General features: G+C 37.5%; 1 protein-coding gene across 1 annotated transcript in view; it reads left to right on the top strand.

Annotated features, from left to right (window-relative positions):
* The window catches only part of ENTREP2 (endosomal transmembrane epsin interactor 2), an 85,157-nt gene that overhangs the window by 40,513 nt on the left and 31,007 nt on the right, over window positions 1-13,637 (top strand). Inside the window, exon 3 of the mRNA XM_030282012.4 lies at window positions 9,217-9,327. Within this exon, the coding sequence (XP_030137872.4) occupies window positions 9,217-9,327 (111 nt within the window). The remainder of the gene's footprint in view (window positions 1-9,216; window positions 9,328-13,637) is intronic.

The raw sequence follows: 13,637 nt of genomic DNA, 5'->3' as shown, positions 1-13,637 counted from the left end.
CTTAGATTGCTGATTCCCTTCTATCTTCTTTAATACCATGAAACAACTGACAGAAAAACCTAGCCCTGGTGCCCTTTCATTAGAATAGACCTGACAGAAGAGGAAGAGGGGGAAAAAATGGAGAATGACCCAGTAAAGTTGTGAACTGGGTGAGAAAGAAACAACACTTGAGATGGAAACAGAGGAAGTGAATCAGGGAAATCTTTGCAGTGGGGCAGAAAAGATGCCACAGGGTGTAGCATCTCTTTAGAATGAACATGCTAAATTCTCTTTAACATCTCAACACTTCTTAAAGCTTTCTCTTGCCTCGGTCTCTGTCTGCATCTCTCTGATACCCTTTTGACCAGGGTTGCCTGTTCCTGGGCCCAGCTGCCACTGGCTGTCACTCAGGTGAGAATCCAGACTCCTCTGCTGGGCATCCATGTGCTAATTAGTTACCCCCAGTGGAAGAGTTTACAAAGACCACAAGCAGCTTTTCCTGGAGAGCAGACAAACCCTGCTGGGGCATAGCACTTGCCCGGTCCTAAAGAAGCACAGGATAATGATAAAACAGCCCCTGCTCCTCCGCATGTGCTGCCATCGCATCCTGTTGCCACGGCAGCAGCTCCTGCCCTCGGAGCCTGTCACAGTCCCAGTGCTGCTGCTGCTGCTGCTTGCAATGAAGAGTGTGCTGTGGGTGCTGCATTCACCTCTCTCAGCCCATCAGTAATTCCCTTGTTCTCACACGCTTTCTAAATATATCTGCTGGTGGTTCTTTCATCTCAGCTTCTCCTTCTTTTAGAAATGCAGGCTGTATCCCATCTGCTCTTGGAGTTCTTGGCAGCCTTTGCACAGTCTAATTTCTTCAACTCTTTCTTGGTGAGAGTCTGCTTTGCTTCAGCATTTCTTCTTCCTCCTTGGTAAATTAATCTCGTGTCATGTATCACTGGGTCTGGCTAGTTGGGCAACAAGGCAGCTATTTGTTAAACTTTTTATCTTGTTTTCAAATGGTGAGGCAACACTAGCTTCAAAAATTTATTTGAGACAAGCTGAGCTGCATTTGAAATGTTTTTAAAAGTAGAATAAATATTTGTATGAACTAATCTAAAGTATTTTGAGGTGTGATGGAGTTGGGAATGGATACCTCATTCTTTGTGCTCACGTACTCAATCGAAACTCATGTGATTTTAGTTTTATTTGTGTGACAGATGGAAAGAAACACACTGTTACCCAAAGAGAATCTAATTATCCTGTGCTTGTTGAAGAAAAGTAGTTTAATTTCAGTGGGATTTACTTGCCAGGTAAATCACAGTTTAGATCCTGAGCTAGACATGTGTGTGATTGAGTGTTTGGGTTTCCTTACTACAAATACTATAAAACCTACAACAGCATTAGGGATTAAGTCCTACTTCAGATATATGAGGAAAGGTCTTTGAAATCCTAGAGTTCATTTACTGATGGATCTCCATCAAATTAGTCATGTGAGTCTTTGGAGATGTGTGTGCAATTTTTCTTGAAATGGCCAAAACTATAGTGAGTTTACATTACAATTGAATTGGAAAGAGCTGCTGCCCACGTCGAAGCCCTGCCTCAGAAACTGATGCTGAAAATGCTCATGTGCTCTTGATGGGAGATCAGCACTTGTGGCTCCTGACCCTGCTCACCTGGCAGAATTTTCCTCCTCAGTGATGAAAGTCAGACTTCTGGTGTGCAAGGGCTCAGAGAGAGCATGCAGTTGTTAATTAATGAGAATAATTGCAAGTGAGTAGTTAATTGCTATTAATATGTTGGGAAAGACAGACACGAAATATCTGTGAGTGTGACCTTTACATCCTGCTTCTGTCTCATTACGCTGCTGCCAGGAAGGGCTGCTCGCACAGATTTGATGCCTGTCCTTGTCAGCAGGACAACACGAGCCTTTATTTCCTCAGGGAATCCTGCTACAGATGTTGTGGAAGGTTAATTTATTTGGAGTAGCATTTCACTGACACGTGCATGGAGGTGAATCCTTCCTGCAATGTGACACTTGCGAAAAGTAAAGTATTGTTTAGGTGAATGAACCCATTAGGCAGTTGCTATGGAAATATAAATTCAGTCTTATGTAGATTTTCTTAAAAGTTCTTAGACTACTCACATTGTTGGAGCAAATATATTAATTTTTATTTACTGATTTATTTGTTTTGTTTAAATATAGACTGTTTCATACAAAGCTAATTTAGAAAAATGTTGTCTTTCCTAGTGTTCTAAGTGTCTAAAGACCCTAAATGTCAGGTTTTTTTTCCTGTTCTGCTGTTGTTGTGGAACATTTTTGAGACACAGTGTATTATTTGTTAATTTTTAAAAAGTTTCAATTTTTACTTCCTTGGAGAGTGTGTTGGAAGGAAAAATTAAACTAATATGGCTGAGGTAGTTGCAAATTTTAGATCTGGTTTATGTGGTCAAAATTCTCAGAAAACATTATATTTGAAGTTCTTATTATCACACTGTTTATCAACTCCTCTTTTTCCACCTGACTGTACAGATGAAACAGTTTTTAGAACATTTCAAATTGACAATATTTTGAGTAGCATTAAAATAGGTTTGTGCTGATTTCTTTCTCCTTCAAAATAATACTTTCACTTAAATTTCATGTGCATGGATTTTTTATTTAGGGGAGCAGTGATGCATAAATGTAAATCTCAGTGATAAAAGTTAGACAATACAACTACTATTATAATTTGTCCAAATGACTTCTTTTGACTGTACATACAGTAAAATTATATGATTATATGATATAATTTATAATAATAAGTATGACAAGGTTGCACTGTTGCAGTATTAGCTGCAGATCATTGAAGGATTCCTTTGAGTGCTTATTTGCATGTAGCAAAGTTCAAATTAGCCTCTTCAGCATATTAGCTGGCAACTCCCCATTGTCCTTCTAATAGATTATTAGACAAAACCTAAACTTGTTCTCGGCTATGAAACTAATTACCTTCAAACTATTTTTGTTACAATTACTGTTAGAAGTGTGTCATATTATTTGAATACTTCAAGAGATAGCTTGAATTTTATCTGAAAAGAAAAGGTTATAGCTCCTCTTGTTTCTTTTATATGGCAGTAGTCTGCAGGCTGCTTGATGGCCCTTCTGGGTCCCTTCCAACTCAGAATATTCTGTGATACAGAAAGGTGTAGATGCTAAAAGAGTTAATTGGAAGAGAGAGAGCAGAAAATTAGTAGATGCTTAAGTATCTACTTTTGACAAATTTCTGGTTAATGTTTCTGAGCTGAGAGCACAAGTCTTTACTACTAAATCAGGCCCCCTCTTACACTTTCCTAAAAGTACTACAATAAATAATGTAATTGCTGGAGCTGTAACAGAGCACTACAGAAACAACAAATACTATTGCTGTGTGTAGAGCGTGACAGTGCTGCACTCATTGTTGTCTTAGTCTTTTAATCTGATCCCACTTGAGGAACTTAGCTGTATGCCCATTGCTTCTACTGACAGGGAATTTCTTAGAGGTATTGAATATCTCTTATGATGAGATATTAGGATAATCACTTCATTGATGTTGTTGTTGTTTGCTGCACAGTGAAACAGGAGGAAACCATACTACTCCTGGTCTTTAAATAGGTGTTGTTCTGTGTGATGCAAATTCTGCTGCAAACACCCAGTGCCCCTCTCTGTTGCCCAGAGGCTGTTACCAACATTCCCTTCATTCTCCAAGGCTGACTCCTGCTGGAAGCTGATTGCTGCTCTGACAGGAGATAAAATACAGTCACAGGGAGGCATCATTTTTTCTTGTAAATCAAAACCAGTAGCATTGTTTATAATCTTAAATAGAATAATATTTGAAGTTAGACTTTTCCACAGAATATTTTAATAAAAATATAGAAATGATGATACAACTAAGCAATAAATAATAAATTAATTATATTCCATGATCTATCTGAATGAAAGAAAGTTAATAGGGCCATAAGAGAGTTAGTAAAATCACATACATCAAGTTCAGAAGTTTTCATCTGAAGTATTTAGCTTTGAAATTAGAAATAGTCGCATGGATTTTAATATTTATACTGAAGTTTCCGGTTTCCTTTACCAAGTTAAATAGCCTCACTGGAGTCAAAAGGAATTTAATCTGGGGAATATGTAATTTAATTTAATAATAACAGGACTTGAACAGACTGATATACTTTAGAATAAAACAGGATATTATTTATGGTTCCTAACATAAAAACATTAAAATCTTTAGCCTGATGCTATACCACACTACAGGGAATATTTCTGTCTATTTAGTATAGAATGTTGCTTTAGACTTAGAGAAAATATTTTTTTTCAAAGCTTTATTTTAATTTAGGCAAGAAACATGGAATAATGAATTAGATCTGAAATGCCAACACTTTTCATCCTGTCTCTTCTTGGCAAGCATTGAGAAATCATGAAAAAGAAATCTATTATGAGTCAAATAATGGGAAGATAATTTTTGTTGTTTCTTATACACTTGCAAACCATGAGTCAAGAGTGTTGATTTGAGTGCCATTTCTGTTTAGCAAGTTTTTAAAATGGGCTTATTTAAAATTTATATTTTAAACTTTTTTTTATTTAGAAATTAAAATGTTTTAAAAATTCTATGTTATATCTGTTTAAACCTGTACTATATAATGAACATTCAGCTTCTGGCTGATCCAACAGGTAGCTTCTGGCTGTACCCCAGATAATCTTGCATTAACTTAGTCCTGGCACAGTTTCTGATCTCACTGCTTCATAGCTCTTCGTGGTGATCAGTTTTCAGGTTTGCTTCTGGTGTTTAACCTTCTGCACCTCTGTCAGGGAAACTATAAATTCTGTAGCACAAATAACAATAAATGTTACTGTCTGCGGTTAATGTAAGACAAAGTTCTGTGAGCAAAATACCTTGGGACAAGTTTTTAATCTACTTACACAGTAGTTTATAGAGACAAGCATGTTCACCTCTGGCTATTCTTGCTGTTTCACAAATAAGAAATGTGTGTGTTAAAAGGAATGTATTTTAAATCTCATTGAATATATCCACACATATTTAATGTGATTTGAAAGAAGCCTGTAGTACCTCTTATCAAAATACAGTGTCTCAAAAAATTGCTTTCTGCAAACTATTTCAGTGTAAACCAAAGTTCATTCAAGGAGATTTTCTGACCTTTCAGGAGCTGCAGTACAGGAATTAACAGGAAATACACGCAGACACAGTATTACAGGTGCAGAGCATTGGCAGATTGACAGAAGCCAGCCTATCATGGCAATGCCTGGTTTTAATCAAGGTGCCCTGCACAGGAGAGTTGAGTAATATACTTAATCAGCACAGAGGGTAAGGTTTTGTCTCAGTGCTCATGTCTTGACTATCTAACCACTGCAAACCACCAGGAGAAGTAGTGGTTGAAAAGCCAGCAATGAAAAAGCAGTCCTGTTTCATATAGATCTCCAAAATGAAAGTGTGAGGAATTAAATAAAATGCTGTTTTTAGAAATGTGGTTTAATGTGATACAATATTTACATTTCTTTTGGAGGACTTCAATTATTTTGCATGTAGAAACTTTGTCCTGCTTGTAATAGTAAGTATTTCTTCAAATTATAATACGTGCTGCTCCTTTATACTGTGCTCTCAATGTGTATATATGCAGTAGTGAGTGTGAGTGGGTGATTTGGATCACTTAATCCCCATCAGAAGTACTGGCAAAACAGGGCTCAATATAAATTTGTGAAAGTCATAGAAATCATAGAATGGGTTGGGTTGTGTTGGGAGAGACGTCACCTTGTTCCCCCCTCTGCCATGGGCAGGGACAGCTTCCATTAGACCAGATTGCTCAGATCCATCCAGCCTGGCCTAGAAAACTTCCAGGGATGGGGGATCCTCCTCAGCCTCCTGGCCACGCTGCTCGTGCTGCAGCCCAGGACAGAGTTGGCTGCAGACACACATTGTCAGGTCATGCTCTGCTTCTCATCCACCAACCCACCCAAGTCCTCCTCAGAACTGCTCTCGCTGCATTTTTTGATTGAAAGCTGTATATGGACAGAAAACCTAAATTGTTAATGTTTTATGTTGCTGGTCACAAACTGCAGTGTGTGCTAAAGTTGGTTCATTTGTTTTTCCCCTTTTTACCTCCTATCAATTCAAGAACAAATTGTGAAAGAGACAGTAAGGGCAAGAAGGTGCTTTGAGCTATCTCAAGGATTAAAGCTTTCGGGTTTTCAGGTAATACAGTTTTAACAGTGCCTTTGGGAAAGAAGATGAAAGGAATTCTATAACTTATGGTAAAACCAAAAAAGAATAAATTACTTCAGGCCAGTTATGAAGAAAAAAGAAATATTGAGAGGCAAAATTGAAAGTGACAGAGGGCAGAGACTATATCAGCTTCTGTAAATCCCTTTGATTATTTTGGTGGCATCCATAAAATGGAGATGATCTACTTCGGGACATTCTGAAGGCAGGTGTATGGTTGTATCTACATTTAAGAAATGTGAGGGAAAAAATGTTCTCAAATAATCTGAGAATACTAATAGTTTTCTAAAAGGTCAAGTTATACTCAAGAGAGACCTACAAGCAACTTCCTTTATAGTGGAAAGATAATATAACCTGTTAGTGCGTACGTTTTTTGAGGGTTTTTTTTTGTTTCAGTATGGAAGGGCACTTTTTCTGTGCTCTCCCTTGCGAGGCATGGAGGGTACTGATACTTCCATTCTGTGCAGATGTGTGTGGTGTATTGGGATTGCAAAGATGCAGACTCACTCTTGATATGCTCTGTATATTTATACCTAAAGTAGTTCCCAGAAATGGAGTAAAAAGAAGAACCTTGTGTGGGTCCATGTGCAGATGACATCTCACATAGTGAGTTGTTACATAATTTTAAATCATTGCATCCAGACTGTTTAGCTTTGTAGAATTTGTGTAGGACCATGGTAACATTTACATAGGAAGTCTATAAACATTTTGTCCTTGGAGTCCTTTGTATAGAACATAAGTTTTGACTTCTCCAATTAGTTCTGCTACTACCAAATCATAATAAATCCATGGGCTTTGCTTTTTGTTCATGTGTTAGTTCTTGGTGACTTTTGGAGCTTCATGGCATTAATGCTTCTTGCTGAATTCTAGGAATATTTTATCTTGTTTATATGTTGTTCCTAGAAAAGTGAAGAACATATTATTGCAGTTTTAAATCAGCATTAGGATGTCATAGCCCTTCAGTATCTGACCTTTCTGTATTTACTTCAGTGTAAGTTTTTGCCCTTGATCATTGGGTTGACTGTGTCTTATACTGTTTCCTTATAGCTTCATACTGCTCCTTCCAGTATGTCACACTGAGCTCTCAGAGCAAATATATTGTTTGGTAGCTCTCTTTCTGAGGAAAATTTTAGTGTGGAAATTAGCCATACTTGACTTCATAAATAATGTATATCTAACTTCATCTGCAGTGTTTTATAGTGTAATGTTGGGTCTCCATCAAAATCCACAATGGCCGCTCTTTCAAAGGGCTGCAGATGTGTTTATTTTTACTGCTGCACCTGTGCCAGTGTGAGAAAAGACTGATTTGTGATAAAAAAATGAAGCTCATTGAACATGTTTTTTAATGTCTGTAAATATGGTAATTGATACTTTTGTGCCTCATTTTCTCTGTTGCGGCTTCCAGCATGGTGGTAAACTTTACCTCTGAAGTTGTGGTAACAGAGTGCCAGGTGTGTCCCACCCCATCAGGAGAAAGCTTTTTTTGGTATTTAGCTGAAAAGCATTAAGGACAGAGATTGGATATTCTTCAATTCCTTTTATTAGGATCTTTGTGCTCTGCAAGAGGCAAGGTAGTTTCAAAAGACGTACAAAGGATGTGAATTTCCCCCTTTAGCTCCATGTCCAGATTAGGTAGTTCCTTGCCTGGGACATTAAGAAATGAGGCATAAAATAGCAAAATTGGGAAGACAAGTGTGACAGAGAACCTCAGTATTTGATATCATGTGGTGATTGCCACTTTGAAATGCAACTCCTAAACAGAATGTGAGGCATAGACCCACCGAGATGAACAGGAATTCTGAGAGCCTGTTTCATGTCCCTCTTGTCTGCCAGTGACAAGAGGAAGAGGTTACCTTGGAAACACCAATAGAGGTTTCTTCATTAATGAATGCTGATATGGAGTAATGCAAAAAATAAACCTGGTGTATGTGACAGCCCTTGTTGTCAGCTGTGATACATGGAAGAATCTGAAGCTGGCAACTAAAGTTTGTAACACAGCTTCTGTCCTTTGTTAATACTGTGGAGGCTATGGGGTTTTGTCCAAAAGCACTAGAAAAAAAAATATACAGCCATTTTGGATTTAAGGTTGTCAAAAACATTCCTAGCACATGCACTGACAAAAGATAACATCTTGTGAGAACAGTGAAGGGCTGTAAACTGTGAGCATGCATATGGAAAAGAGATGCAACAGAATTTCTTACTAATTTCATATAATACACTCACACTCCTGTTGAGTTATGGCAATGTCAACACGGAGTATTTAAGGTGGCCACACATCAGACACACATTTGTTCTTGGCCTCTCACTGTTTATGCCATTCCCTGTATGTTGAGATTTGTCTGCACTGACTGCACCATGTTTTTGTACAGTTAAAGCAATAAAATGATAATTAAATGATGGAATCAGGTTAATGCTTGTTTTGACATATTTTGAGATGAGAAAAAAGGAGTAATTAACACCATGAGTAGTTGATATGGGGGCTGCTGCTTAAATTGTAATTGTTGTTTAAAAATCAAATATTTATATATATATCTCAAATTTTATTCACTCTTTTTTCCCCAACTTGTAGGCACTCATGATATGTGATATTCATAAATACTTCTCTGTTTAAGATACCCATATCCCCATCAAAAGAATTTGTTTCAAGACTACATCTGTTTATAATAAAGCATTTTTCAAATCTTAATTTTTAGTAATGCTTGGTAATAAAACCCATTAAATTTTCGGAGTGTGTGATAGAAGTGGGAGATAAATGGATTATTTTGAAATGGCTGGAGGAAAACATATAATAGCCGTGTCTAGTTTTGATTAAGCTTTCACTTACAGTGCAAGACCAAGAATGCTGTCAGATTAAGTACCCTACTCTCTTTAAAATACATGAAATGTTGTCATCCATGTAATTGTGTGACAGGCTGGAAGTTCTTGAACATCTAAATTGTATTTTTCCCTTGTTTGCCTCTTGAAGTGAGTAATAATAGGGTGCTTGGGTTTTTTCCAGATAACCTTTTTCATGCTGCTCTCTGCAGTGTGTGTGATGCTGAACTTGGCCGGGTCCATTCTCTCCTGTCAGAATGCTCAGCTGGTGAAGTCCCTGGAAGGATGTCAGTTGGTGAGTGATGGAAAACACTTTGTTTCTTACCAAGGGCAAGGATTCTGGTTTTCATCTGTTAGGGTTCTATACACACACTCCTTTAATTTCCAAAACAGTAGGTATTTAGTAGAGCAATCTGTGTGTTACAGCCTAAAAAAACATTTTGGGAAAAGTTTAAGTGTGAATGGATTTAATGTTTTAAAAACCTCAAAAAATAATTTTTAATACCATAAGGATTGACTTTTTACTGTCCGGGTAAAAATGATGCTTCAGCAGAACAGGTGGAATTCAGGCCACATCAGAGCAGTGTGGTGGTTACCATTTGATGTCAGTAGGATCAGGATTCCTTCCATCCAATGCTTGTCCAGGCAGTGGATTTCACAATAGGAATGTTTTAGTAGGTGTATGCTAATATTTTGTTTGCCAACCTGAGTTGTTTTTCTTCTTCATTTACAAAGTAAATGAATGTTACTTGTGTTAAATAAAATACAGAACAATACAAATTATCATGATGCAGCATGCTCTAAATTATAAAGTACAATTTACCTAAAGCCCTTGTGGTTTTATTTCATGGAAAAAAGTACATACAAATTGAATTCCAGCATATTTTCTGGCTTCAACTTGCAAAGATGTCTGCAGAAGTCAACTCATGACTGAAATATTGAGTTTGAATAATAAGTGTTCAAACTGTAGTTTGGATTTTTAGAGCATGATGAAATGCTAAGTAGCTTTGTCACAGTGTGTTGTACTCTATAAGGGCAAGTTAATTTCATTGTGGCTGTTTATCACATTGTAACTGTTAAAGAAAGCAAAAAAAAAAAGCAACAGTTTTATTCTACCCAGACCTCACTCTTTAGGTTTTCCGTGCTCAAAACCCCATTTCAGTCAGGCTGGGGACTGCCACATGGATATATTGCATTGCCATGTTGCAGGGCTCATGTATGAAATTCTAGAGTTCTGTTCTCATAGACCACCCTCTGGGAGGGATGCACTGTAGTGAACAGCACTGCTTTATGATTAAGCACAGGATTTGACTCAGAAGGTGGTGGTGTATTATGCTGAGCATATTTAATTACTTTATTACCATTTTTCACTAAAAAAGGAAAAATCCTAGTTTCATAGCAGCTTGTTCCAAGTGTATATTTAATTTTAATTCCTTAGATGGCTCTCTTTAGTGCTGTAGAGCTGTGTAATCCTGCACTATGTGACTGGTGTACATTATCAAATCTAAATCCTTTACTTGCCTCCTAGGATACAAATGTACTCTCTGGGGATGCAGCTCTAGGAGTCAAAATCCAGCCTTTGCAGACGTGTAGTTTGAAATGTAGTTAACATCCCATGTAACTGAACCAGTAAATTTCCAAGCACAGTATACTGAAAAAGTCAAATTCAAAATAAATTCTGTTTTAGTTCTGGTCTTTCTGGCAACCTCATTCATGGTGAGTGCATGTTTAAAAGTGATAATACGATCTACTGTATTATGGAGTTTAAATTCAGCAGGGTTTCACATGTAGTGTTTTTATTTGAAGAAAAAAGCAAGACAGTGGTCTTATTTTGCTTTAAACACTGGGGATTTATTGTAGATTCCATAATATGTACTTTACTGTGAATATGAGAAATGTGCTTGCCATATGTTAGCATTTTGAATGTGTAATTTGTGAAGTTGGTATTTGTGCCCTTTATCCTGCAGCTTAGCAACATACAACACTGAGGGGGGAAAAAGGGCAGTAGCTTTAACGCCTTGTTATGAAAAATTAATTGGAATTTTTTTCCCCATAATTACCAGCAGATCCTGTAGCCAAAACCTCAAGATACTGCTTTAAATCAGTGAGAGTCAGATGTGTACAGAGAAGTTACACACTCAGGCTGTTCATTAATGTGTATAGGAGAAACATTTCTGTATAGGAATTTCTTTTCCAAATAATGGTTCTCTAAAAAATGGTTCTCCTAAAATGTATGGGTAGGGTAATTAATATATTTTAATTTATGTTCTGTTACTACACAAGACAGAATATGTTTTATTTCTTCATCTATGTTTGTTTTAATTGTGTTTACCTGTCTTGTAAGCCATTTATTCACTTAAAAAGAAATGCTGTAGTTTTAATCAAATTTACAGGTGATTATTATTCAGAAAAGTAGTGAAGGTGTCAATCTCTCTATTGAAAGATTACTTTTTTTTTTGGTTGTACAGCTGAAATTAGCCAGTGGATACAGCAACACATAAAGGAAGAGTCATCTTTCCCCTGAATTATCTTTAGCTGGAATAGACAAAGCAAGGAAAAATGAAGCAGGTGCAGGTTCACAAAGAGCTGAATGGCAGAGCCCAGGTCCAGAACTGAGGTTTATTTGTATTCCATTTTGCACTGGAGCCAAACCCAGGTCTGTGCATATCGAAAAACAATTTTTAAAATTCCAGGAAAAAGAATATACTCTGTTTTGTTCTTAGTCATCTGTCAGTTTTTAATCTTTATATTTCCCTACAATGCAGCTGTAACCTTACTGGGTCCTCCCGTCATTCGCTTTGCATAAGGTACTAGAATTGACTGAAGTTCCTTCCCCTAAGTACACCAATGGAACTTTCTTGTACTTCATTGCCTTGTTATCAACTTTGGAACTCTGATACTTAATTTTGAAATTTTTTCCTTCCCTTTTTTTATGTTCCCTATAAAAAACCCTGAAGGTTAATTTAGGAGTAGTAGTAAAATCTATTACTACTTTTACTAGAAGACTTGCATTTGTATTAAGAAGGTGGTAGAATGCAAACAGTGTTAACTAACTCCTAATTTGCCCTGTTAGGGGAGAGTGTCTGTGCACTTAGCAGCCAAACAAGCAAACAAGCTTCTTTCCAGCAGTGTTGACAGATTTTGATTAATTGACACAGATGAAAAAAATAGCATAAAGCCTGTGAGAGTATGTGCATGTATTTGTAATAAATTTGGAAGATCCTTTCATTTTTTGATTTTCTGCTGTATAAAAGTCAAGTTTTAATGGTTTTATAACTTTTGATGTAACAGTAATGCTTTTTGACAAAACAAAAACTTACAAGACAATTTATGCATGCAGGCAGCTGTCGCTGATGTTTGAAATCTTAAATATGGTTTGGATGAGGGTGTACTGTGCAACTGTCATAAATATGAAAGCACACAAACTCTACTGTGAGTACTGACTAGCATGAGTAAGAATCACGAAGTGGGACACAAATATGCACAGGATGGTGGGGGTATGTGCAGGGGATGAAGTGAATGATGCTCTATTCTTGAGCTCTGCCAGCCAAAAAGAGATTGAAGCACAGACAGTTTTGTAGGCACTGCTGGTGTAGTTGTGTCTGAGGTTGGCAAAAACCAGCCCAGCAGCTGCAAGGAGTGATCCCAACCCTTTCTCCCTACCAATTCAGATTTATTGGCAGTGCTACTGTCTCTGTTTATGGAGTCACACAGTGAATGGCCCTTGAGATGTGATTTGGGCTAACAACACACCACTTCTTCTCCTTCCTTCCCAAATAAAAAAAAAAAGTTAATTTTGGCACTGTTTAGGTGACAGAATAGCTGTATGAACTCTTGATCCTGTCTGCACAAGTGAGACACCGCAGCAGGGCAGGGAAGGGCAATCTGGAGCAGGGGCTCAGGAGTGCTTTCAGCTGCTGCATCACTGAGAACACAAATGCAGTGACACCTACTGCCTTTGGTCCTGCTCCCCTTGCAGGAACACATCTCAGCAAACAGGTCACTTCACAAACATGGAAGGAAAAGGTACACAACAAGGCAAACTGATAAAAATTCTCCAAAAATAATATGCTTCCAATCTGGTAGTGAATCTTGGCTGGTTTTGAATATGTTGTGATTCTTAAGGTGGCTCTGTGTTTTGGAAGAACTGTCATGTAAACAATTAGATTTTAGCTCAGTTTAAGTATTACATTAAAACAAGAACTGCTGCACAGTACAAAGTTATGGAACAACTTTCAGAATGAATTGAGAATCTCTCATAAATGGGGAATCTTAACCCAGCCTTTTGAGCCTTATCTTTGTGACACCTGTTCATTACATGTGATGCAGGTGGCCCTGGGATCTGTATTTCACATTTAAAATGCCAGATGCATGGCATGAGTCAGTGCCTGTCCTTTATTAAACAGGGGCAGCAAGAATCAGAATAGACAATCTTGCAGTAGAAAGCTTTGTCTGAAGTCCATTTTTCTCATTACAAAAACTTGTTAACAGCTGAAGCCTATATTGACTTACCAGGTGTAGCCTTCTGGCCCCTGGCCTTGGCACGCCTCTAAATTCAAAGCATGAGTTCCAAAATTCCTCAGCAGCATTTCTCAACCCCTGAAC

The sequence above is a fragment of the Taeniopygia guttata genome, chromosome 10 (genome assembly GCF_048771995.1).
Source record: "Taeniopygia guttata chromosome 10, bTaeGut7.mat, whole genome shotgun sequence".
Taxonomy (NCBI): Eukaryota; Metazoa; Chordata; class Aves; order Passeriformes; family Estrildidae; genus Taeniopygia; species Taeniopygia guttata.
Note: the sequence above shows the minus strand (reverse complement) of the source record. Positions and strands in the feature narration are given on the sequence as shown.